The sequence below is a fragment of the Trematomus bernacchii genome, unplaced genomic scaffold (assembly GCF_902827165.1).
Source record: "Trematomus bernacchii unplaced genomic scaffold, fTreBer1.1, whole genome shotgun sequence".
NCBI lineage: Eukaryota > Metazoa > Chordata > Actinopteri > Perciformes > Nototheniidae > Trematomus > Trematomus bernacchii.
In genome coordinates, this window is record NW_022987739.1 from 16,666,898 (window position 1) to 16,694,625 (window position 27,728).

General features: G+C 41.5%; 1 protein-coding gene across 1 annotated transcript in view; it reads right to left on the reverse strand.

Annotated features, from left to right (window-relative positions):
* LOC117495943 (ephrin type-B receptor 1-like) overlaps positions 1 to 27,728 on the reverse strand; it is a 95,138-nt gene that overhangs the window by 15,462 nt on the left and 51,948 nt on the right. Inside the window, exons 8-14 of the mRNA XM_034147561.1 lie at positions 27,436 to 27,511; positions 26,034 to 26,158; positions 11,064 to 11,229; positions 10,702 to 10,807; positions 9,307 to 9,368; positions 8,996 to 9,193; positions 910 to 1,157 (exon numbers count right to left, since the gene is read on the reverse strand). Coding sequence (XP_034003452.1) covers positions 910 to 1,157; positions 8,996 to 9,193; positions 9,307 to 9,368; positions 10,702 to 10,807; positions 11,064 to 11,229; positions 26,034 to 26,158; positions 27,436 to 27,511 — 981 coding nt within the window. The remainder of the gene's footprint in view (positions 1 to 909; positions 1,158 to 8,995; positions 9,194 to 9,306; positions 9,369 to 10,701; positions 10,808 to 11,063; positions 11,230 to 26,033; positions 26,159 to 27,435; positions 27,512 to 27,728) is intronic.

The following is a 27,728-nucleotide window of genomic DNA, read 5'->3' on the forward strand; positions in this document are numbered from 1 at the left end:
AAGTGTTTCTTAACTATTTCACAAACATGATGTTCATGGTCACTTCATTATTCATACATATTTTCTTCAACACCTTTCATTTAAAATGACACCGATACAACCTTGTGTTGGAAAGAATGTAAAAGTGCTGTTTCATAACTCCCAAGCTCATTATGGTGCTTTCATTCGTACCATAAGACTACAAATGCTGATGAGGAACATTTGACAAAATGTAAAGGTCCAAAATAAGGTGGTAAATAGATATTTTAATGGCCGTTTTCAAATGTTTGATAAATAAATCCTACAAGTACTCTTTTACAAATCCAAGGCAGCACAGCAAGCTCAATTTGCTGATGAGGACTATGTGAAGCTCACAAATACTCAAATATAAGTCTGCTAGCTGTTTCCGAGATCAAGAATGAAATGTCAAACTCAACTGTTTTATAGACGTTTAGATCAAGTTTAGTACAATATTCATTCTTTTATTGGATGGACTTTCAAAAGCTTCTCTTAACATATATTTAAAAGAAGCTTTTTATCAATGTTATAGCATAAGCTATTGTTTTAAACATGTCTTATCTATTTCAAAAATAAATGTATATATTATGTATTTTTATTTATAATTTCTGATTAGATTTGCCTCATTGCATTCCCGATGTTTGTGATTTGTGGTTCAAGCAGGTAAAGCACTGTATTATTCAAGAAGCAGTGTAAAGTATCTGATATTTGCAGCTTTTAAAAAAAATACATCATGAATAAAGTATATGTTCAGTGTAGTGGTAGAGTCATTATTTCTGCCCTTCCTCTGCACAACATAAAAAAAAGAAATTAAGAAAATATATTTGTTTCAATACAACATAACATGCAGCAGTACACTGTTAAAATAGTTATATCTGTTTGTATCTGTGTGTACAGGTGTGTGTTTTTTACCCTGAGAAATGAATCAAGAGCTCCGTTTTCCATGAACTCTGTGATGATCATCGTGGGCCTGCTCTTGGTGACCACGCCCTCCAGTCTGATGATGTTCGGTTGGTCAAACTGGCCCATGATGGATGCTTCGGACAGGAAGTCCCTCCTCTGCCTCTCAGAGAAGCCGACCTTCAGGGTCTTTATGGCCACAGGAATCTCTTTCTTCCCGACCGGCTTCAGACGACCTTTGTACACCTCCCCAAACTCACCTGAGGAAAACAAAAAACATGAAATTAAAGTATCCTGTCTAAGAGCAAATTAAAAAAGGTACAGTATACACATACAGTTTATGACTGTTCAGATGTTCAAACCATTTAGTGACCATTCATTATTAAAATCCCCCTTCAATGAGACAAGAAGCAGCATATTGTCCTTTACCGCAGAGAGGTGTTAAACACATAAACACTCTGTGGTGGGAGCTGCCCTCTGCACGCTCAAACTGATCTGAGCAGCTTTGCTCGAGCAGATTGAGGTCGAGGGCTTTGCTCAAGGGGACATTGATGGTATTTTTGCAGACCAAAAGAACAACAGAGTTGAATCCCCTCAAAAGCTCGTCTCAGGGGTAAGAAAAGGTTTGTAGCAAAGGTGGCAAACAAGATAAAAGGGACAATGCCATTATAATTGCGAAGGTATTTGGCTTTGCACACCGCATCTGATCTGGGTTAAACAAAGGCAGCAAGCAACTGTAATGAAACACATTTTTACATACAACAAAGGTTAATCCGTGCCTGCAGTTTAATTTGTCAAAAGCATTTTCTACCCCTGTTCATGTGCCCTGAAACATCCATTTTATTTTGTTGTGGTCACATAGGATGCCATCTTTCTTGATAGCTATGCAGGTTAGTAGGCATTTGCTGCCTGATAAGTGAGCAGGAGTCAGATAGGACTATTATAATGTTTACTCTACAGTATTACAACCTTTCGTTATAATGATATCATCAGAGTTATTGACGACTCTAAGTTTGTGTTATTATTGATCAGAACTCGATCGTCAGACAATGTTTTCCTGTTTTTCCAAACGGTAACACTGGAAGGCTGACAATCATGAGCCGTCATTGTCATTAAAATACAGGGATAACGGTGGACATTTTCAGACCTTCATAGTATTGCAAACGGTTGTTAACTTTAAATGGAAAAGAGGAATGGCAATGAGAGAAGAGAAAGGGGAGTTCAAACCCTGGCTCAATTATCACCTCACCACAGTTGGATTGAAGTGGGTGTGAATTTCAGATAATTGGGCTCCAGAAGCTCCAGAAATAGTCAGGGTATCCCCCCTCCCCTACAATGTGATACTATAAAGCATCGCAATGAATGAAACATGTTCAAGGTGATGTTACCGTGATGTTACCCATTGGTTTGTGGACTACAATTTTGATGCCTCGACGGCTGTCGCCATGTTGGCTTTTCGGTACAAGAAATTACACATGAGAGCGGAGCAAATTACAACTGAAAGCTGAACATTTTAGGCAAACAAAATGTAACTTAAAGTGGACCTATCATGCTATATTTGAACAATATATTGTAGGGCCATACCTATATAAAACATGTCTGTGAAGTATTTTTTTCAAAATACCAAACAGATCATGCATTTTAGTCTGCCTCATTTCGCTCTATTTGCTCTTTTCCAGCCTTGTTTTTGCAAGGGCTGATTCTGCTTTTGTGGCAGACTACAGCGCCACTTACAGGCCTGGCATATGTACTACAGCGTCTCCAGCGCTTTCGAGCGGCAATGGCCGAGGCTGTGGCCCAACCCCCCATTCCCCTGATAGGTGGAGAGTTGCCCATATAGGCGGAGCTCCCTGTTTCTGACGTCAGAACAATTTCAAATCTGTATCAGCTCCGATGCAGCCCCGTTTTTAGAGATTTGGGTATGGAGGAAAAGAGAGAGGGTTGTGTTTTCTGACACTTGGTGAGTTCCCTGACACACCGGGGACACATATTCATGTATAAAAGACGTACAAAAGTGCATTTTGCATGATAGGTCCCCTTTAATTAGCTGAAAACACATATTGGAAGGGGTTAAAGTTGTAAGTCAAAAATACGAAAACAAAACAGCAACCTATCAATAAAAAAGTAAAGCCTTTGCTGCTTTATCATCTATTTTACTATAAACCAAACCATCATTTACAAAATGAACATCATTCTGTATTAATGCATACTTTAAACTAGCAATTTAGAACATCACTTTGTCACACAAATAATAACTGCAGTAACAGTTCAAGTAAGCAAAAGGGCAGTTTTCTCATAGACTTCCATACAATAGGACAATCGGAAATTGGAGTTGACCTCTGCTGGCAGTAAGAATGCCGATTTGAGCCACTTCACACTGGCTTTATGTTTCAGACCCCAGAGGTTGCCGCTTGGTTGGACGCATCAGTGCAATGTCCCAGAATGCATTATGTTCACAACAAACATCAAACAGTGTGGAGGGGAAACTGCCATGGTGTGAAAAATAATATTCTATTTCATGATACTTAGTTTTCCCCACATTTCCTTCCATAGTTTAGTTTTGTTGTGGACTGTTAAACTAAAAGCTCCAGGAGGTTATCTTCTTCGTGTCTCTTCCTTTATTGCTTTCTAATGCAATGATGTTGATCTGTAAATCGGTTGGTCATGGTTGGTTACCAAATATGAACTCTTCGACTCAGTGTGCAGAACATGTCCTACAGAGCTGGAGAAACAGATGTCTTTTGTCAAAATAAATGCAGCCATATGCTGCTTGGGGACATGAAAATTGAATATCGCTTCAAAATAAAAGTCCTCATCTCAGAGATATAAATCATGTGTGAATAATGGATGAGTGATGGGAATTGGATGACAGGCTGTGTCGTCCTGTCTCACTGTGATCTCTGCTCCACATCTCACCGCTCATTAAAACACAGCTGAAGAAGAGAGGGAAGGAGAATAGAACGAGAGTGTGTTGGGAATAAAGAAAGACTGAAGGATGGAAATCAGACAGTGTTGATAATATGGGAAAAGAGGGGAGGAAGAATGGAGAAATAGACGGAGGAATGAAAACAGCAAAAAGGAAAAGGCATGTTCAGGTGACATCTCACTTTCTTTTTCTTTGAAATAGATTCAATCGAGGAGAAGATGAGAATTAGAACAAATATTCCTGGGTTTTATTCCAAAATGTTGTCTTAAATCCACTGTATCTCAAGATACACTGTAATTAAATAAACAGGCCTGTCAGGTTATATATCATTGGTCCTCCATACATTCAAGTGTTTCAGGATTTAAATAAAGTGCTTTTTGATGAATCACAGTTCTTACAATGGGAGTGATCGTAATAAGGAGAGTGGAAGAGAGGGAGAGGAGGAGGGAGTGAGGTGAGTTATTTTTATCATCTCCTTAGGGTGATCTATTCTTTTATCTTCCCTCCGCAATGTGTTGTTCCCCCTTGGTTCTTTGTTTTAGCATTTCTCTATACGCAAACAAACTCTAAAACTCCAGAGGGGCTGAATTACACAGAGAGAGACGAAGATAAGAGGAAGTATCAAAGAAATAGAGAAAGAAAAACAAAAAGGAGACAGTCGGAGAGAGGAAGGAAGAGCTGCGGATACACTTTTACTTTCTATCGCAGCTGGATGGGAGAGATTCAACCGTTTAAGGGCTCAAAGTCCGACCACATTTCATATCACACAGGCTCATATTTTCCTCTCCCTCCCCGTCGTTCTCCTCCCTCCTCTGTCACCTCTGGCCGAGGTGAGAAACCTTTCCCTGAGAGAAATAAAGCGAGAAACGGAGGGATTACGGAAAGCCTCTCAGAGTGGCTCAACAGACCAAAGCTCTTACTCTCAGCGGTGAGGGTCTGAATCTGGTTGTGACCTTTACCAGCCCGAGCGCCATGGCCATTTGGGATTGGTTGATTTTGGGCCAAAGTAGAACAAAACAGTTATAAGGTAATTGGGGGATGACTTTACAGTTAACCCTGTAAGGCCCCCGGTTGTCATTTTACAACATTACTTTTAAGCTATCCTAAAAAAGTCGGCAAATGTTTTTTTTTTTTAAAAAGACAACATTTACATAGTCAAAAGGTCCTTTTGTTCAGCCTCACAATGCTATTGGGTATTAAATGTGTTTATAGGTCCTGCCCTCTGGCCATACACTCACACAACTTACGAATCTTCAAACGAGCAACATCTCTTTGTTTTATTGGACTGGATTTGTCAGATTCAAGTAAGTAAAATATCTTTTGCTGTCATTATTACAATGTCTAGAACATGTACATATTCAGTTTTTGTGGAATACATTCATCACATTTGATTTTGAGCAGCTTATGTCTTTGTTGCAATATTACATACCTGGGTCAGTGTGGTAGTCAAAAGGAGCATGTGCACCTGTCATGGAGATTGCCCTTCTTATATGTTCACATATGGAAATAAAACACAAATAGAAATATAATGTCTATTACGATAATTCACTATATAACTAAGTTCTAAATGTGTCCTCTGTTAAGATTTTGACTTAAGACCAGAATTGAATACATTAATACATTATTTCTGATAGCAGTATGTGAAATGATATCTCTAGCAATATTTTAAACTCTAGTTGTATCTTATCAGTTAATTAGTTACAAAAATAAATGTAACTCTTCTCTGGTTCTGGCAGAAACAGTTCTTTCTGAAATGTTTTGGGACACTTGGATGTATCCCTTTTAGTATGATAATTAGCCTATTATCATTAGCCAGACAGCATTGTGTGACTTGTTGAACTGGTTTACCTGCATGTGTCGGTGTAGGTATTCCTTTTATTATGATAATAGGCTAAGCCAGGTAGTATTGTGTGACTCAAGTGTACAATGTAAATAGGATTCAGATGCTTGTTGCATCGGGACACCTGGAAGGGGGTGGTGCATGCATTCCTTTTAGTGTGATAATAGGCTAAGCCAGACAGAATGAACACTTGTTCCACCACCCTGTCTATTCCTTAAGGTAATCTATTACAATATAATAAGCATGTATTATTGATACATATTTATTAATTAATGTTTCCATTTCAGAATGCCACCAGCAAAGAGAGGTCCTGGATTCAGTGTGCAAGTGATTTTGAGATGGAATCAGAGGACAGTGACACTGCTATGAGTGAATAAGAGGCAGATGCCTGTGGACAAGTGGACAAAGAAAACCAACAACCCAATTATGTGATTATGTGGACATCGAGCCCCAACCAAATAAATACACCAAGCCCTCGTGACAGATATCGCTGGCTGAAAAAACATTTTATCAGTCCCAATACTGATTTTTCTGGTCCAGATATCACAGAGGAAGTCATTTACAGGTACACAAACACGCAATGCAGCAAGTGTGACGTCCGTCTGTGCTTTCCCGACGACAGGAACTGTTTTTGGGACTACCATTGCATTACTATTTAATAAATGACTATTCATAACAAATATGACTGATGTGTGATTATTATGCATGCTATATACTGATATACTGTAGGGCTAAGTAAGCAATCAATCCTGCAAATTAACCCTTAGTTGTTCAATATATTTATTCAGACAATGCGAGTAGAAATACAGAAATTCTGCTCCCACCTAAGGCCAACGTTGCAATATTACAACATTTCTCTAAAAACTTACCAAAACGTAAAAAATTGGAAAACTCTTTCATTTCTGCTCCAGAGGCAACATCTGAAAGCTCAATATATATTCTATATTTTGGCTTTACAGGGTTCAATCCTACATCTATTATGGTTTAGGGTATGACTCATATATCCCTAATTATTCAAAATGATCTGCACAAGATCATGAACTATATACTTAATAGTAACTCGCTACAAAGTAACGCGTAACAGTAATCAGATCACATCTGTCTGTAACGCAGTAGTGTAACACGTTACTGTTGGTTCAGCAGTAATTACATTACAGCGACTACGCACAAAATTATCTCGTTACTTGCGTTACTTTTAATGTCTTCGACTATCTGCATAACGGGAGAACAGAACATTATATCAAATGTCCCTTTTCACATAGCAGAGATAAAACAGGCGCAGCAAACATCGTGGAGGAAATGTTGCCCGTTTCATTATTACATCCATGGTTTCCTCGGTGGACTTTCTGAAACATATCGAGCAAGAAATACGTAACGGGCAGCCGCCATCAGACAGGAAAACCTTTGCAAGCAACCTGGACCAGTGTTATGATGATGAAACTGAGCTAAAGAAAACACGGCTGATGTTCAAACAAAGAGCAGAGGTATTGTGTTGTCCTTATTAGATTAAGGATTTGTGCTGATTAATGTTACTAATTACTTTCAGCAGTGAGTAACTAAGTAAAGTAAGGGATTACTTTTTTCTAAAGTAACTAGTAGTGTGTAATGCGTTACTTTCTTTGAGTAACTGCCCCAACAATGATAATAACCTTTTTTAGGTAATTCAATTACACTCTATCTCTATCATGTTTAATACCTCGTTTGTGTCGACTTTCTTTCTGTATGCGAAAATGTCTGTGGTAATTTTATCTATTTAAAAAAAACAATGCAATACAAACTAGAATAATAATAGATTTGATTTTGAAACAAGGACAGGACTACAAGATTAGGTCCCAATGCAGGGAACCAGCTTAGTTAATATTTTAAATGAAGTCTTAAAAGTACTGACTGAGCCGTGGCCTTTAGGAGTCTGATGCCCTGAGGCAGTTCAGTGACTTTGCCCCTGTACTGAGTTGCATTGAGCTGCATGTTAAAGAGTTCAAAATGTAACATGGAGATTAATGATATATGGCCTATGACTTTAAGACCTTGAATATGTTATCACACATTTGATGCAAGAATCCACATTAAGTATTAATATCACCTACAGAGCTTAATGATATTCTCCAGTATTTTGTAATCCCAAGTTTCAAGGCACAATGCAATTTCATTATTGAAAAAAGGTTTTATCTGAGAAGTGTATGTTTATGTACCTGTAAAACTGATTGGATGGTGATGAGTGGATGCTCCCCTGGTTTAAATGGAGGCACACTGAATTTTGTGATCATATTTATGACCTTGTTTGGTGGGTTTTAGCATATGTTTACATATTTGTTCTTGATGTTTTATGCATTCTATTAAGTTTTTTATGAATGTTATGCTAAAAAGTGAGTGTGTTTAGCATCTAACTTGGACCCCTTGGAGACAATAAATCTTTAGTGAAATGATTGAAGATGTTGCATAGATTCAGTACGCAGGGATCAGTTGCTAAAATAAGGCTTTTGATCTTAGCAGCTGTAAAATGTGTCCTTATTTTTGGTTTCTTATTATCTCGGCCAAGGACATTATGTTGTTCTATTTGTTTGATAGCAGGGTTATAGAAAATCCTGCAGACCCGATCTTCATTAAACTTGGAAAGGGGAAGAATATGAAATGTTGCTTAAAATCGGAATCAATACGAGGATACACACATTATTTTTCACCTACGACCGCCGACCACCAAGCTTTCCGAGTGCCCTTCTTGTTTTCATCCTTTTTTCGATTTTCCAACCGAACAGCTAACACGGTGCTCCCTTAAAAACGGTTTCAGAGGATGCTCTGGGACTCCATTTCACATCCAACTTTTCTCCGTTTGCCGAACATCACACAGCATTTTTACAGTTCAGCTCAGAAAGCCAAAGAGAATGCACGAAGACCGTTTTAATTTATTCCTGTGAAAGTTTTCAGCATGAATAAAACATCTCTCCTGACTTCAAAGGAAAAAAATAAAGCAAAATAATAAATTGGAATAGCACTTTTTCTAGATCTTTCTCATTGACACAAACGCTGAATAAATTCATTCATTTACTGTAGAGAGTAACTGCTGTTTCAAGTGACAGTTGGTCTCATTAGAGGAAACCACGGTTTACTTTTCTAACGTTCCCTTCAAAGCGGTATGAATATGGACTGTATTTTTGTTCTCATTCTATCTTAAGCTGTGAACAAATAGAATGAAGGAACGGTAATATTTGACACACATTGAAATAATCATGGTTATCGAATCAGGGGTTTTGTTGAGTTTATCTTTTAACTCTAACAGGAACTACATGAGAGACAGAGTGGGTAAAAGACACTACATCTATGAAAGTGTCTACCTGATCCGATGACTTCCTCTATTTTGACACAGGAGGGGTCGATTTCCTTGGCGAACTCCCTTACTGCCTCGTTGGGGTCCTCATAGGTGAAGGGGTCAATGTAGATCTTGACCCCCGGTGAACTATGACCGTCAGACATTGTGGGAAAGGTCACAGTGGGTGTTGGCCCGCTGAACATGTCCGGCCTCATTGTCACCTCTGAGGAGAAAATAAGTAAGTCAAAGAGAGTGAAAATATAAATGCTGTTTTGGAAGTTGGTGTGTAAGCATTTTTAAAGCTGGAGCTCATTAAAGTGTCAGCACTGGTCGTACCTCCTCCTGCGTTGTACTGCTGCAGCTTGTCACCGTACACACTCTCCTTCAACTGCCTCCTCCTGCACACAGGAATAACACAGAGCGGTTTGGGGGGATTGAGAAGAAAATGTTGCAAAAAAGTTAGAAAAGTTAGAAATATAATTGGTTGTCTTCTCTTCAGCTGAGATGGGGTTAAAAATAAAGTCTTCCTTTATGTCAAAAATAAATCTGCTTAAGACAAGGAAAATGACTTTTAGGAATGCATTAGTATTTGGTTGCTTGTTACTGTTCTGTGTTGTCAGCTTTGGTCCCGTGCTTTCATACGAGGATGGAACCAAAGAAATGCACTGTTTTTTTTTTGTATGTGTCAACTTCACAATAGACACGCACAAGAAGACAGAGACAGCCTTTCACTAGCTGTTGGCGGCAGGTCATGGGGTCACAGAAACTTTGTAGCATTTTTTGAAATTCCTGATCTACTTTGAAACCATTGGGGAATAAAAAATAACCTATTTAAATGCAAAAGCCTTACATTTAGAATTGTGTTTTCTACGAATCATAAACAAATTGACATTTTTTAAAAGGAAGCTAAGGAATACTTTTTCCTACATATGCCATTTCATATGCATTACCGTATACATTTTAAGATAAATCTACTATAACAGTCCTATTTAATGAGTACATGTACAGCATGCAGCTGGATGTAAATCTAGTTTATGAATACTTATGAATAAATAAATAAAATAAATGTTGTTTACTGTAACAAAAAGCTGACCAAATACACCAGACAAAACCCAATACATGACTAATGTCATTCTTGACTTTGGGAAAAAGTATTTATAAATATAATACAATTCTAAACTCAAGTTACATTTACTACCCGTCAACCTGATCATGTGGCTCAGTCATTATCCCATGACAACATTTATAATATAATATTCTAATAAGGAATTCTCCTCACAATCTTAAATTAACTTGGTTAGCATTCCAATTTAGCTGCTACTGCTTCAGGGTCCTGTAGCTGTGCATGCTTGGTCTCTGTCACGCTGTAATGGCTTTTCCTACTCGGCAATCAACATGTTTTCTGTCCAAAAGGGCCAATAAATGGTTGGGATACTGAGTGTTTACACTTTTAATAGTCTGGTCGTCACCATTATTTTTTCAATGATTTGTTTTTCACACATTAAAAACTTTTTTTAAATATTGCTATTAAATCCAATCACGTCAAAACATATTTAATACCTTGCTCACGGACATTTTGATTGAACAATTACAATTATGTAAAGTATGTAACAGGCAAACACGTGAATGCAGCATGTGTATCTGTGTGTGTTTGGGTGAACAGTATGTAGGTGTGTGTGTGTGTGTGTGTGTGTGTGTGTGTGTGTGTGTGTGTGTGTGTGTGTGTGTTACCTGGTACAGATGATGCCAATAGCAACCAATGATACGATACACACTCCACCAACTAAAGAGCCTGCAATCAGAGAGAGCTGCTGTCCAAGCTCTGACTTATACTCATCTACAAAAAAAAAACACACACACATTGAAAATATCATTTTTTATATTTTTGAAAAATACAGTTTCCCTTGCTAACACATAATTTACAAGGCTTGTTTTAAAAGCCACACACACGAGCATAATGTAATTACTTCACAGGGAGATACTGCTCTTGCTAAACGTCTCACATCCCCCTCTCAGTGCTCCTCTCTGTTTTCTCTCCGCCACAAAACCCCCAGTGACACACACACACTCCAGCCACCCACCCACCCACTTACCGTCGGTGAGCGTTTGGAAGAGCATCTCCTTGCTGTAGGCACCATATCCAGCCACAGTGCGGGCCTTCACCTTGACCACGTATCCGGTCCCTGGCCTCAGACCCTCCAGAACCACATTGGGAATCTTGCTCTGGACCATTGAACTGTTCAGCGATGAGGACAGGGACTGAAAGGAAGCATTGAAAGAGATGAATATGTTTCACAGCGAGACGGCAGACAATAACACTTCTACAGTCACAGATCCAGTTCCAATCTGTTCGTTTGTCATTCTGAGAATGGCTGGTATACATACAAATACTAAATACATTTTTCTATCACTATTGTAGAAAATATTTGTATGTGTACCAGCCATTTTGTATGTGTACCAGCCATTTTCTGTGTGACAAACCAACAGTAAAAAAATGTTGGTCCAAATTGAGATGGAAAGATAATGGAGGTGAATCCAATTTTGTTTTTCTCAAATATTTTTTCCAGAAGCATTGTCCAAGAGTTATCCACATTCCCTTAGAATAAATGTGTTTTGTTGGAACTACTTTCTACTGAAAGAAAATCTCTACACAAAATTGAAAAGCTTTTTGTGTCCTCGCTGCTTTATAGTTTCAACTCTCCACCACGTCCAGGCGAGCATCATTGATGGGTATGATCAGATGTTTGTAACCACACACACAACAGACATGGTGTACTGACACAGCCAGGAGTATACTCCTGTACCACAGCAGTAAGGTGACAAGTAAACCCACTTAATGAAAAAAGCAAGAGTGCTTTTTCACCTGCTGTTATTGGCTCTTTATAGGGAAGTAGTACCTAGCCATGTCTCCAAGTGTAATTCAATAAAAGCTCAACAGCAAATTGAGCAGACCCCAGACTCTAGAAAATCCACAGTCTTAGATGTAAACAGATGGGATTGGAAGTAGTGTGTTCTGAATAAATTGTCCCTATGAAAACTGGTGATAGTAAGTTCTACAGAGTTACTGGGTCATTGTTTCTGGGAAGACACATTGCCATTACTTTTTACTTTGTTCAGAGTTTTGTGCACCACAAACAAAATTCCATTTACTCCATTTAGCCAGAGTGGTGACAGAGGAAAAGACAAAAGGGCATAATGCAAAGCCCCGGCACATACTGTACAACCTAAACTATTTGAAATGCAAGACACCAGTATAAAAAAAAAGGTTTTCTTTCAGTCATTTTGTCCAGATTAACCTTCCCCATATTTTCTAAAAGAATGTTCTTTGACCAGTTCTTTCATCCATCTCCTTCAAATAACTGAGTGATAATGCAGTTAATTAGTTTTTGTCCACAGAGAAAGATCTACCGAGCATCTGGGCCTCTTGCTGCTCCTGAGGTGAATCAGGCTAAACTACAACCTTTTACCTCTATATTTCTACGCTGTCCTTCTATGCTTCCTCTCCCCCATTTCTTTAAGATAAGAAGGGTTTTTACTGCGGCAATATCGAAACGGTCCAGAGGGAACGACAGATATGGTGTGGGGAAGGCTTGAAAGGACGGGGGAGGGATCCATGCTGTGAGGTTGAAGGAGGTGGAGGGGTGGACAGCAGAGCGAAGAGGAGAGGAACAGAGATGAGGAGGGTGATGAGGAGAACAGTTCAGGAGGGAGGGAAGGAGGTGTAAGGGTGGAAAAAGGGGGTTATCAAAGGAGGGCATGCACATGAATACAAATGGGTTAATCATGAGTGTCTTTTTATTAATGTTATTAATGTTATCATTGTAAATCTTAATTATATCCCCCTTGATCTTCTTGAACCCCTATATATATGTTGTTGCTGGCTATCTTTATTGGCACTTTAAAGAAATAAGATGTTTTATGTGATGTACTAGTGTGATTCCTGTGTACACAAAGTACTTTGGTGTACTGTATCTAACATCAATAGGCTATCATCTTATTTTATCTTTATATTTAATCCTTTATCTGTTTTTTTTACTGCACATATTTTATTTCATTCTATTTCAATGTAAATAATGCTTTATTTTTTCTTATTTTTTAATGTCATTATAGTTTTCTTAAAATAGTTCTCTATCTGTGTTTTTTAAATGTTTGTTTTACTTTTATGTATGCACCACGACGCCAAGTCAAATTCCTCGAACGTGTCAACCTACCTGGTAATAAACCCGTTTCTGATTCTGATTCTGAATTGCTAAACTTTTTAAATACTGTAGAAAAACTGGCCAGAGTCTTCTGTCCAAATGAGGACACAACACATGGACAGCTACAGAATGAGCTGGGAGAAAATAATAGAGTTATACCTGGAAAAAATGGGGGTAGTGTGTTGTGGTGGGGCTTGGATTTGAAGGTGTGTGTGTGTGTGTGTGCAGTGGGGTGGAGGGGGGCTCTATGCTTGCTAGTGAGAAGGTTAGGGGGCAACCCATCTGGGAAGGTCTGGAAGCCAGAGATAAGTATTGAGGGAAAATCCTGCCTTCCTGTGCCATATCAAATTTACAACATTAAAACCTCATTATCTAAAGAGTCACTATGAGGGGAGGGAGGGGAGGGGAGGGGAGGGGAGGGGAGGGGAGGGAGGGGAGGGGAGGCAGGTGGAGAAATGGCGGTACAGTTCAGCTGTCTGGTAAAAAAACCTGTCCTCTCTCCAGGCTTATCAAACCGCTCCCCGAGGACTTCTTCATTTGAGCTAAAATGAGTCGCTTAATTTGGTTGGCTTGTCTTCAGTGAAACATGTAGCATTCCTCCCTTCTTATGATGTATATCAGGGAAGAAGAATGAAAAGGAGAAACAATGAAAGAACTCATAATGGCCAGCTTCTGATTCTTGGTCTTGATTGGCTTCCATGTTAAATAATGTTAAAGCACAGGCAGCACTATATAAGGCCGACTTAGAGTAAAGCCGTTGCCCTGATTTTGACAAAGAAAGTTTTTATCAGTGACAGTCAGACTGCAGCGACAGAGCATGTCTCAGCGAGTGCAGCTCTTCACACTCTGTCCTCTACTCTAACTCTAACTCACTATAATTGCTCTCCGAGCTGCATGATTCTCAACTCTCTCCTTCTGCTTTTCTCCATCCTTTCCTGGAACTTTGCTTATAACCAAACTATGGTTTTTTTTGTCTCTTGGTAGGATTCACATTACATTACGAGAGGGAGAAAATAAAAATAGTTTAAAGGAGAGGTGTCATGCTTTTCTGGTTATTACCCGTCCCCTTGTGTGTTATGAAGGTTTTTCTGCATGTAAATGGTGTGCAGAGTCAAAACCCTCAAAGTACACCCTATAGCGAGTAAAACTCTAACACAGAAAATACCTCCCCAAAATGCCTCGTTGGAGATACGTCATTGTCCATTTGATTCTTCCGGGTACGGCATGATTTCAAGCCGTACCCGGAACGAAATGGACCAATCCGTGGAGCAGTTACGTTACGTCAGCGGAGCCGTTACGTTAAGCCCCCGCTGATTGGTCCAAATTGACCAATCCACGGACTTCCTCACACACACACATCTGTGTGCAGGGAGCAGGCAGCTCAGCTGATTTCTCCTCCCTGGCTGCAGGCTGATAACAGACAGTTGGGATCGGGGCAAAATTCTCTCTGCAGACCCATTCTCACAGCGTTTATCAACCTTTTTCTTACTCAATATCAAGCCACACTTATTGTTTTTACTTCGGCTGTGAGTTTGTGTGTGCTGAGGATGAGTTTGGCTGTGTTTGGCTGTGTATCCTAAACAAGGAAACAACACCTCCACGGAGCTCAGCGCGATTCACAACGTCCCGACCAATCAGAGCACACTGTGCTCACAGGGAGGGTGGGGGCTGGAGCTATTGGAGCTACAACGAGCCGTTAAAGGCAGAGAGTGAAATTCAGTGAATATACGTAGTTTACAGAGATGCTGTATGAGAAACCAATGTGAGTTTGGAATATTGCACAATATAAATCTATTCTAGTAGACCTCAACAATGGAATTATGATCAGTGGAAATGGCCATGACACCTCTCCTTTAAGCACTTCACCAAACAAGAGCGCTGCTGTTTATATGCTGTTGACAGTCAACACTTTATATTTGAACTACAGTTCAAGGGCTCTGCAGAGTTGAATCTGCAGTGTTTTCCCATGAACATAAAAACACGTTTTGATAATGGCATTCACGCATTTCACAGCAAAATATATTTTGTAATCCTATTTCATGAATAAAAAGAGGAATGAGGAAAGATACAACTCAGCTTTCATTATACAAAACCTTTGACAGTGAATCTGAGTTGACTATTTTAGTAGCATTTCAAAATGTGTGAGTAAGATAGGAATACAATGTTTTTGAATATATACCAAAAATATTATATTCGTACTTTATGCATATACCAGCATACATCAATGTTTATGTTATTAACCCTCCTCTTATTGTAAAGCGACTTTGAGTCTATGAAAAGCGCTAAAGAAATACAATTTATTATTATTTCATTTAAAGTTGAACAATTATCAAAAGCATAAAAAAAAACATAAATGCAAAAGAGTATAATAATTAACATTAGAATAAGAATGTATATAGTAATGAACAGTTGTGTGCAAAACAATTGGACTCTATGACTTTGGAGGGTTTTAACCGGAAAAATAGATTTAAAAAAAAGCCAGCTGCGAATACTCTTGAGCCTTTACAGTTTGTAGTTATGATGTTATCTCAGTATTTGATCGAGTTATGGAGGCACCAACTCACTGTCAGTATGTATAAGAAAGAAAGGAAGAAAGAAAGGCAGAGACTAGCAGTGGTATCCCAAAGAAAAATGCCAAAAACAATTTTCTTCTCTTTAAAAAAAAAAAGGAGATAAATGGCAGGAAATCAAATGTGGGCTGTGGATGAGGCGGCATGTTGTTCTTTCTGGTGTACAGTATCTCACACAAACACTTGTAGGTGCTTTGCACTTTGTTTTTAATCTGTTTGCAGTGAAAGTCTATCTGTTTTCGCAGCCGTTGGCTCTGCTTCTGAAAAGATTTGCTCAGCTTCGGGTGACAGATACGCTTTTAATTTAACTTTCAAGCTCCAAAAACATTGCTTTCCACTGACACAATTACAAAGAAGACAAGATATGCAGTCCCGGTTTGTCCCCTCTATGGAGTTCTTTTTATGTCCCGGAGCAGCAGTCTTTGAGGAGAAAGCAATCAGCTCCTTCACGTTTCACCCCTGAATCTGAGGCACTTATTGGTGACCTGGAATTGACATTCTTTGTGCCGGATAGTTTGATAATTGGACTCTGGCAGTGAAGTGTTTTGTACCTTCAATCTGCTGGTACACACTAGTAAGGACAATGTCCACTACAGGGCAGCTGGAGGGTTAAATTGCTTCAGTCGGACAGTCTTTTTTACGGAGCAGAGGAGTAGGACATTTGATTTCAGGAGCATCCACAATAGCGAGTAAATTGGTGCTTCTTTCCCATCGTCTTCAAGTGATTCAGCTACAAAACGAGCTTACAGTGCTCTCAAGATGTTGACATACACAGCAAGAAGTGAGGTGACATTTTACCATCATATTCACTCTCTGATCGCAAAACAGTGAAAACAAGCCAATGAAATAGGGTAAAACATCTAGAGAGAGATCTGCTGCTTCTTTGCATAAAAAGGAGCCGGTTGATTCCTGGGTGCATCATCTTGAAAGATTGCTGGGCAGATCAAAACTGGCTCAGTAGGAGACCCTAGGGTAGAACCAGAACACGCTGGAAAGATCATATCTCAGCTGGCTTGAGGTGCTGCAAGAAGTTCTTCTTGAAGTCTTGAGACTTTTCCCTTTGATTCTTATCATAGTGGTCAAAGTGCAAAGTATGTAGCCAAGTTCTGAAGAGTTTGGTTTAAGGACATAAAGGCACTTCTCAATAAGCACATTTTATGTCTGTGAGTTCATCTTTTGATCATTGGCAATGGCAAAGAAGGTTTCATAAATGAAGGTTTGAAATAAAAGGCAGTCTGTGATGTCGTTTGGCAAAGACTGAGACACCAAGGTCAGATCAACAGTGAGCTCAGGAGATGAATGTGGGAAAATCATTTCACTCAACAAACAATGCAGCAATATGAGTGGCTGCAGTCCACAAACACCACATTCCTCCCAATGGATATTGGATTATGTGTGACAGCCTATGGTGAAAAACTGCATCCAAGCTTTAAAATGATATCATGAGAGAATGAACATACATATTCAGGACATGACAACAGTCAGGGTAACATTGTGTTTTTGGTCTAATTTATGTTTTTCTACAGTATATCACTGTTATTTTGTATATATTGATTGTTGTGCTTTTATGCATGTCTTAATCTGTGCATATGTATAAATGTGTTTGTTGATTGTGTATATATACTGTAGGTAATATACATATTTTTATATATATATTTGTATTTGGGATTGTGGGAAACGGTATTTCGATCTCTCCGTCTGACAATAAAGTTGACTTTGACTGTCCATTATTGTCTGAGGTATTTTTTCCTTTTAGAAATATAATAGTGATATGTTGACGGTACTAGACAGTAGACATACAATATGAGTTGCTTGACCAATTTAAAAAGGTATTAATTGGATCTCCCAGAGCCAACAGACCATAATTAGATTCCATTTTGCGTCATACAGCTTATGAAACCATGGCCCCTTCAACTAAATCAGTTGTTCATGGAAGAAAGATACACAGCTTTGTAAGATACAATAAATCAATAAACCTTTCTTTCATAATTTAGTTGAAGTGATGTAGGCTTACTGTTTGACAGGACCTCACTGTGGCCACTTATTAATGAATAGATGCTCTTTTTTTCTACAAGAGTACAACAATTGATGTGTGCTGGAACAAAGAGAGGCACTCCGTCACCGTGAATCCCTGTCAGTTTACGACAGGACCCAAGAGATATGAATTTGTGACTCTAAGATCAATAGAGACTTATTAGGAAATGACATTGTATAAAAGATAAAGCATGAACCCAACACTTTCATTGACATAAAGTGCGAGTGGGAGAGAAAAATACATCAATAACAGCAATTATAAATCCAAGCATTTTGACAGGTGTCTGCCCTCCACCGTCCTTTAATAATCCTCACGTCATATCAATGAGGAGCATTCACCACATCCATCTTCTTATATAATGCCAAGTGGAATATTACAATAATTAGACATTGAGTGATTTGTATTATTACTTTGAGAGACATTGTTTTAAATGGACACATGTAACAACCAATAAGCCACACACACCACATCTGTCATTGTGTCACATTTTTTTGTTTGCACCACTAAGGTCTTACAGTGGACATTGCTGTATTAATGTAATCATTTCAGTTATTTGGACAAGTAGATGAATAAATATCTCACACCTTATGATAACCTGATTCAGCAACACAAGAGGGAATAACTCCCACACACTGTGTTATTTAAATTAGGTCAACTCCAGTTATGCCGTCAGGTAAAACCTACAATTATTCTTGCATGCCTTTGCATTGCTGTATTATTCCACACATATTATGGTTATTTTATCAATGTAAAAAATGCTCTAATAAAATGTTGAATACTGTTACTTTGATCTCATTGGGCGTATTTATTTATTTCTATTCATTTAACTCTTGGAGGGTCTGGGGTTGTTTTATAGATCTTTTTGTTATCCTCTATTTTTGTTTGACAATATTTTTATTAAACATGTATTAAAGGTAGGGTAGGTAAGTTCTATTTCATACTTACTGACCGCCAGAGGCGGTGCTTTAGCACTGGATATCTTCTGTCTCGCGCATGCGTAGGTCGAATATTTATATCAACAAAGTCACGTGTGACCCCGTATGACACCGGAAGGTATAAGTTCCGGTGCTGTCAACGGGCTCAGTCCTTTTTCATCTTCTCGCTGCGTAGGTTACTACTTATGAGTAGAAGCCAAGCTAAGCTTACTGAAAATTGGGATTCTAGCTCATCGCTACCTGTAGCCTTGCTACATCCGATCGTTTGATCGGAGCTGCGGGCTAGGAAAAACGCTCGCCCTCCAAAGGCTGCGACGAGCTGTCCGTCCTCCCAAGGGAGAGGACCGCGGTGTTCACCGCCCGGACCCCAGGAGCTCCGGACCGGTAAAGAGCGGACGCTCCTGCACACAGCCGGTGAGATCGCTACCAATTATTGCTGATTGTGCTATATCTATATACTCTCAAACTAATGAGATAATTGTGTACAAATTAACCGAGGGCTCTCGCTAATTTGTTACGGTTACCTGTACTATCATCCAGTTAGCTGAGTGCTCCCGCTGAAAGCTAACTTTCTACTGCGCTAGTGAAGAGAGCGTCTCCACCCTCCTCCTCACTACATACTTTTGGTTCTTTACCTGTACTATCATCCAGTTAGCTGAGTGCTCCCGGTGAAAGCTAACTTTCTACTGTACTAGTGAAGGGAGCGTCTCCGCCCTCCTCCTCACTACATACTTTTGGTTCTTTACCTGTACTATCATCCAGTTAGCTGAGTACTCCCGGTGAAAGCTAACTTTCTACTGCACTAGTGAAGGGAGCGTCTCCGCCCTCCTCCTCACTACATACTTTTGGTTCTTTACCTGTACTATCATCCAGTTAGCTGAGTGCTCTCGCTGAAAGCTAACTTTCTACTGCACTAGTGAAGGGAGCGTCTCCGCCCTCCTCCTCACTACATACTTTTGGTTCTTTACCTGTACTATCATCCAGTTAGCTGAGTGCTCCCGCTGAAAGCTAACTTTCTACTGCACTAGTGAAGGGAGCGTCTCCGCCCCCCCTTTCACTGCATACATTGGTTCCTTGCCTGTTCTATCGTCCAGTTAGCTGAGTGTTTTCGTTCAAGCTAACTGTTACGGCGTTAGTGAAGGGAGCGTCTCCGCCCCCCCCCTCTCACTACATACAATTGTTTCTTTACCTGTTCTATCGTCCAGTTAAGCTGAGTGTTTTCGTTCAAGTTAACTGTTACGGCGCGAGTGAAGGGAGCGTCTCCGCCCCCCTCTCACCGCATACATTGTTTCTTTACCTGTTCTATCGTCCAGTTAAACTGAGTGGTTTCATTCAAGCTAACTGTTACGGCGCTAGTGAAGGGAGCGTCTCCGCCCCCCTCTCACAGCTCACAATTAGTTCCCGTTCTATCCTCCAGTTAGCCGAGTACTCTCGCTCAAAGCTAACTTGCTACAGTGCTAGTGAGGGAGTGTCTTCGCTCCCCTCTCACAGCTCACAATTGGTTATTTTATTTAATCGTTTATTTGACAGGGACAATGCACTGTAATGAACACTTAAAACATTTAAAGGTGTCAAGCGTAACAGTGCCAGATTTAGCTTTGAGCTATTTTCCATTCCCTCACATAAAACATTAAGGAAATTACTTTTTACAAACAGGGTAAAAAAAAAAGGAAATATATATATATATATATATGATACATGATATGCAAAGAGTGACAACGACACAAAGTGTTCCATCCTCCAGTTAACTGAGTGCTCTCGCTCAAAGCTAACTTGCTACAGCGCTAGTGAAGAGAGTGTCTTCACTCCCCTCTCACAGCTCACAATTAGTTCCTGTTCTATCCTCTAGTTAGCGGAGTGCTCTCGCTCAAAGCTAACTTGCTACAGCGCTAGTGAAGAGTGTCTTCACTCCCCTCTCACAGCTCACAATTAGTTCCTGTTCTATCCTCCAGTTAGCTCAGTGCTCTCGCTCAAAGCTAACTTGCTACAGTGCTAGTGAAGAGAGTGTCTTCAGCTCCCCTCTTCACTGCACACAGTTAGTTCCTGTTCCATCCTCCAGTTAGCTGAGTGCTCCCGCTCAAAGCTAACTTGCTACAGTGCTAGTGAAGAGAGTGAATCCGCTCCCCTCTCCCTGCACACAGTTGGATGCCCGTTCCAGCCTTCAGTTAGCAGAGTGCTCTCGCTTAGGCTAACTCGCTACGGCGCTAGTGGAGAGAGTATTCCGCTCTCCTCTCACGGCATAAACCCATTAACTGACTTCATTTTTTCTCACTCCAGTTAGCAGAGTGCTCACGCTCAAGCTAACTACTATTGTGCTCACTCCCCTCCACTGCATATTTGTTTCCTGGCCAGTTATTTACAGGCAGCTGAGTGCTCTAGCTATCGCTAGGTCTAACGGCTCTAACACCTGTATGGCTCCTCTTTAACCAGAGGATGGCCATGACCTTTGCCCCTCTTGTCTTGGCCTCGAGCATCTGAGGGAGGGCCTTTCGGAGGACCCGTGCATGAATTGCACCATCATGCCTCGTGCGGTAAGAGCTGCCGAGGTTGAACTACTGACTGAGGGTGGCCTTCCCCCCGCACAGTCGACTCCAGCCCAACCTACCCATCCTAGGCGTTGGGCCGCAGAGGCTGCGGGTGCACCGCCCAAGAAGAGGACTAAGCCTGATAGGCTGTCCTCCAGGGTGGACCTACTCACTACTGAGCTAGCCCAGATGAGGTCACTCCTCTTGGCTCTCCATTCCCGAAACAGCACCTGCCAGTGCGTTCTTTAGGCGCACTCCGGCACCCGCCACCCGCACTGTTCCTCCCTCTTGTGAGTATCTGAGGGAGTTACATGCATGCTGGAGGGACACTAAAGCTCTTTACAGTCTTACGTCCGATGGCCGAGCCTTGGTAGCCATGCAGGATGCGGCAAGAGTTGGCCTTGACCACACGCCGGCTGTTGAGCCTACCATTGCTTCCCTCATAGTTTCCCCTGACGAAGCCCTGAGGTCGGAGGCCAGGTGCCCTCGACTCCAATGTCGGGTCACTGATGACCTGCTCACTAAGGCTTACGATGCAGCGGCGCGCATGGGCCGTGTAGGCACCTCATGCTCGCCCTCTCAGCTTCCCTGCAGCAGGATGCTCTTAGCGCTTCCTTAAATCAAGGGTACAAGCTTCAGTTCCGACGCTGGCCCCAGTCTTCAGCCGGGTCAAAATGACCACCATAAGCGACCCGGCAAAATAAATCGCCCTAAACCAGGAGCTGTCAGTCCTCCTTGCCAAGGGTGCAATCGAGCCTGTGGACCCCATCTCACAGCCCGGGCTTCTACGCGACCTACTTCCTGGTAAGGAAGAAAGGCGGTGGACTTCGCCCAATCCTCGATCTGAGGGGACTCAACAAGTTCCTAAAGATTTTACCTTTCCATGTGCTGAGCACAGCGGACGTTCTTCGTACTGTGGCCAGGGGGGAATGGTTCACGTCGGTCGACTTGAAGGACGCTTATTGTCATGTGCCTATTGTGCCTCATCACAGGCAGTTTCTTCGCTTTGCCTTCAGAGGTCGTCATTTCCAGTTCAGGGTGCTCCCATTTGGACTCTCCCTCTCTTGGACGACTGGTTAATCTGCACCATCCCGGTTACAGACGATCCAGGACACGGCTCTCTTTCTCTCTCATGTCGCCCGGCTAGGCCTCAAGGTGAACATGGAGAGGAGTTGTCGGAACCCCTCTCAGAGCCTAACCTTCATTGGGGTGGCTCTGGACACAGTCACTCAACCAGCGAAAACAGTGTTCTCGCCCCCACTCCTGGTAGACGTGATGATTTATTCTAGCAGCAGCCGACTGGATAAACCGTCCTGCTAAAACTTCTTGTTTTTTCCAGCTAGGTGAAGGCAGTGCTCTCGCTCCCGCTCCTTCTGCTGGTAACATGGGTGTAGTTACATTCCTTTTGTGTTCGGCGAGTAGGAGCGTTGCTCTACTCTTTCCGTTCAGCAGGTAGCTGGTGAAGGCTGTGTTGTCGCACCCCGCTCCCGCCTACGCTGCATCTGGCATTCGTTATTAACTCAACCAGTGAGGGCGGTGTTCTCGCCCCCGCTCCTGATAGACGCGCTGCTTCATTCTAGCAGCAGCTGCCTGGCTAGGCTGTCCTGTTAAACTTCCTTGTTTAACCCAGCTAGGTGCGGGCCTGTCCATCTGCTGCACAGACTCTGCTGTGGGACGCCTTGGCGTCTCCCCAACAGGAAGGACCTCTTGTCTCAGTTGGAGGGTCGGATGTGGCACCCCGACCCCTGCCACCTCCAGCTGTGGGTCTGGCCACTGGGCCCGACCCACTGCTGAGCGACTGCATAGAGTCTGTCAGGAAGACTTTTCTCAAATGCTAGGGCACAACCTACTCGTAGGCAGTACGAAAACAGGTGGAAACTATTTTTTGACTGGTGCCAAGGGCGAAATGAGGACCCAGCATATTGCTCGGTACCTACGACCCTTGAGTTCCTTCAGTCCCTCCTGGACGACGGCCGGTGTCCCGCTACCGTCAGGGTGTATGTGGCTGCTATATCAGCTCAACACGCAAGGGCTGACAACAGCACAGTGGGGAGCCATAGGCTGGTATCCCTCTTCTTAAAGGGGAGCTCTGAGGCTTCGCCCCCCGAATATCCCAAGGGCCCCTACATGGGACCTGCCCTTGGTGCTGGATGCCCTATGCTTGCCTCCTGTTGAACCTTTGTTACAGGCAGAACTGAAGTGGCTCTCAGCTAAGACTGCTTTCCCTCTTGCCATCACCTCAGCAAAACGTGTAAGCGAGCTTCAGGCCTTGTCTGTGAACAGCTCGTGTCTGAGGTGGAACTCAGATGGCTCAGGTGTCACCTTATGGCCGAACACAGCGTTCCTCCCTAAGGTGCTGGCACGCTCTCATTTTAATCGGCCTATCCAGCTGGCACGGTTTGACCCCCCATCAGGAGAGGGGGAAGAGAGGTCGAGACTCCTATGCCCGGTGCGGGCCCTTAGAGCTTATGTCCAGACTACCGCTGACATGCGTCAGTCTGAGCAGCTCTTTGTGTGTTACGGTGGTCCTAGAAGGGGCTGTGCGCTCTCAAAACAGCGCTTGTCCCACTGGATCGTGGACGTCATTGCCCAGGCATACAAGGCGAATGACCGTTCCTTGCCACCTAGAGTAAAGTGCCACTCTACCAGGAGTGTCTCCACATCATGGGCGACCTGGAGAGGTGTGCCCCTGGAGGACATATGTGCTGCGGCCACATGGGCATCTCCGAGCACATTCGCCAGATATTACAGGGTGAATGTTGCCGCCCCTCACCCGCTGGGTGTGGTCCTCCTGCAGAGTCCGTCTAGGCCATCCTTATAGGTGAGTATTCAGACTTCCTCGTGACTCTGTTGATATAGGTCATCCAGTGCTAAAGCACCGCCTCTGGCGGTCAGTAAGTATGAAATAGAACGATAGTTACGTATGTAACTACGGTTCTATGAGTACTGGATGACCGCCAGAGTTCTTGGTCACTCGGAATTTCGTGTTTCTGCGAGAAGATTCCATAGGACTGAGCCCGTTGACAGCACCGGAACTTATACCTTCCGGTGTCATACGGGGTCACACGTGACTTTGTTGATATAAATATTCGACCTACGCATGCGCGAGACAGAAGATATCCAGTGCTAAAGCACCGCCTCTGGCGGTCATCCAGTATTCATAGAACCGTAGTTACATACGTAACTATCGTTTGAGATACACTTTTTGTTATATTCCATGGAATGCTCTTAACATCCCGATAGCAATGAATATCTTAAGTGCTTTGACAAAAAATCCATAAAAAAAATGTCATCTGTGGAAGCCGTAATACTGTAAAAAGTACGACCAATCATTTTAGCCGGCCCGGCTAAAATAACTGGATGGCCTACCTGCCTGTCAGCCTTCCATCGGGGCACAAACTTATCTCGTGCCCTCATTGGTCATGTGCGCGTTCGTGTGTGTTGGAGGAGGGGCTCTATAAGGAAGTGGCAGATTTTCTCCGGTTGTGTATTTTCAAATTCTAGCGATCTCGAGCCGGTTTCTCAAACTTACCTACCCTACCTTTAAATGCTTTATTTATTTTATAAAGGAATTGACATTTTGAAAATACCCATTTGTTTATTTTGCTAAGAGTTACCTGAGATCATTGTTACCACTCCTGTACAGGTTTGTTCATTATGAAAGTGGAGCCTGAAAGCAGTTAGCTTAGCTTAGCATAAAGACTGGCTTACCTGGCTCTGTCGAGAGGTAAAAACATCTGCTTACCAGAACTTCTGAAGCTCACTGATAAACCAATTATAGCTTTAAAAACGAAGTAACTGTCAACAATGTTTTTACAACAACATGTAAGCAGCATCCAGACTAAAACCACCAGATTCAGAGACAGTTTCATACCACAGGCAATAAGACCGCTAAACAACTGAACTGCTGAAACAACATCTGTTAAACACCTGAACTGTTGAAACAACATCCATAACATTCATCTGCTACTTAGTAATTATTTATAGACTCTTATTGCACTATTTTAAACTATTTTTCTTTTTGTATTTAATATTTACTTGCACTATATTTTTCTGTTTATCTGTGTTATTGTGTTGCTCTGTTGGAGAAGCCTGTGACCTAAGATTTTCATCGGCATAACTACACTGTAGCTATGTTCGTATGACAAAATAAAGAACCTTGAACCTTGAACCTTGTGGTTTTACTGGATGGTAATGTGCCCCAATATTTATTTGCCAATGAAAAACCTATAAACAGATAATAGTGTGTTACATTTGGACGAGCAGCTTAGAATATTTTAAACCATGGACTGAGCCCATCTAGTTGTCCACTTGTATCCAATCGTCATGCTAAGCTAAACTAAGCTAACTGTGTCCTGGCTATTGCTATTCAATGTGCGCAGGTTGCAATTTTTTATTTTTTATTAAGTACAATAACTTTCTTTGTCCGATTACTTGGATGACAACGTGTACGCTTCTTAGGATGTTTTATTCATCTGACCTAATGTTTAGTGATCCTTTGATTGGTTAGTTTACCCATATATTAGTACAGACCTAATGAACTGTTGTGACTTTTCGTCCATATTCCTGAACATAGGCAGACATATTGTAAAGGATCAAGCATGCAGTATTATTTTCCCTTATTATTAAAGTTCTGTAAGAAGCAGTGAGAGTGTTGCTGCTTCTCCTGATAATAGATGACTCCGATGTAGTTGATATTGATTCTCCTGTTTTTATCGACTCTAATGGATTACTGTCTGTGACCATAACAGCACAGAAGCACAGACAAACACACACAAACATTTATCATCCCACTCTACCTTGTCAAAGTATAGTATCTCGTAGTCGAGGATAATTCCGTTGGGCTGCTCGGGCGGTGGCCATGACAACGAGAAACTGCGACTAGTTGAACTCACTTGGTGCATTATGGGAACTACAGAGGGAGCTGTTAAAAAACACACACACAAGCACACACAATCAATTAGGCAGTTAAACTATTCGCTTACATGCTTTAACCCCATAAATATGGAAATATAGTGTGTAATGTAATGAGATATTGCCAAGGATTATATACACCCTGACGAGAAAAATGTTTACGCATCCAGCCTCGTTAAAACAAATTACTGCACTTGTCACTGATGGGGAAGCATGAGTTATGTCTGCAATGCATTTTCACCCATAATTTTAAGAACCAGAAGCTCTTGGCTATAATATATTTTCATGGTTTTGCCTCCTGGATCTTTTTACGAGTTGTTTTTCATCACATTTGTACAGTACTTCACTTGAGAGGCTGCACTGAAGAGAGGAAGACGTGAGGATTGATACTACACCAGGTAAAAGTATCAAATTGATGTTCGCTATATTGAGAATGTATACATCTCCCAAAGTCATCAGGGGATCATAGGCTGCCAAAAAAACTCAGTAAATGCTGTGATTCCTCAAAAATGGAGTACTTCCTCTGTAGTCATAATTGAGTGAGCTGTCACCTTAAAAAGACTCATTTCAAGTTTGTCAAAATGTATATTTTACAGGGTTCGCTGTATGTCGAGTGAGTTCATGTCCTCAGGTCCCATGAAATACACTCAAACGCGTTGCATAATTTAAACCCCCTGGTGCAATAAACCGGAAAATAAATCAGTTTTTGTCGAGTTCTAAAAGATTTCAGGGATAAGAGAGTTCTGCATCCGGCAGCAGTTACGAATGCGTTCAGAAAGCAGCAGGGTGACAATGGATCATGTTTCGATTTGGAATGAGCCTGGGTTGCTGTAGATGAGGTAAATGATGTGTTTTCAATCGGAGAAAAGCGGCTTTTAAATCTAAATTTGGTAGCAGTGGAAATATCACTTGTGTCTGTCTCTATAAAGTATTGATTGAGCTGTAACTCAGCTCACTTTATAGTCTCTGAGAATTACAGTGTCAGAGACAGAGGGAGGGGAAGGGAGGGCAGGGAGAGGGGATACAGGCAGGAAAAAGAGAACAGAGAGCGAGGGGCAGAGGGAAAGAGGAAAACAGGATGAAGGCTGTGAATATGCAGGAAAGACAGAGAAGAGGCGACAGAGACAGAGAGAGAGAGATGACAAGCTTAGGACATGTTTTATGAATAAAAAAAGCTGCAGCTCAATTTCCTTTATCCCCCTAGCCACCCCTCGCATAATCCTCTGTGCCCCAGGGTATGCTTACACACACAAACACAGATGTTTGCACACAGTTTTCCGCACTCACCCGCCTGATTGGTTGTAATGTTGATTGACAGTTGTTGGGCGGGATAAGGGCTTTTGTTGGATACTCCGTTGACTGCCTGTAGGGTAAAAAGTGTAATGGTCAGCTTATCAATCTTATAGACATTAACCCCCATAGTAACTGTTGCTAGGCCTTTTTTTCATGTCACAACATTTACAACAGTAGCACATTTTACACTCCCAAGTAATCCCTAAATCAATAGTTCCTTGATTTTAGGTGGAGATACACAAAAGGAGGTTTCTCATTTCTCAGCAGCAACACATTTTACTGTCTGA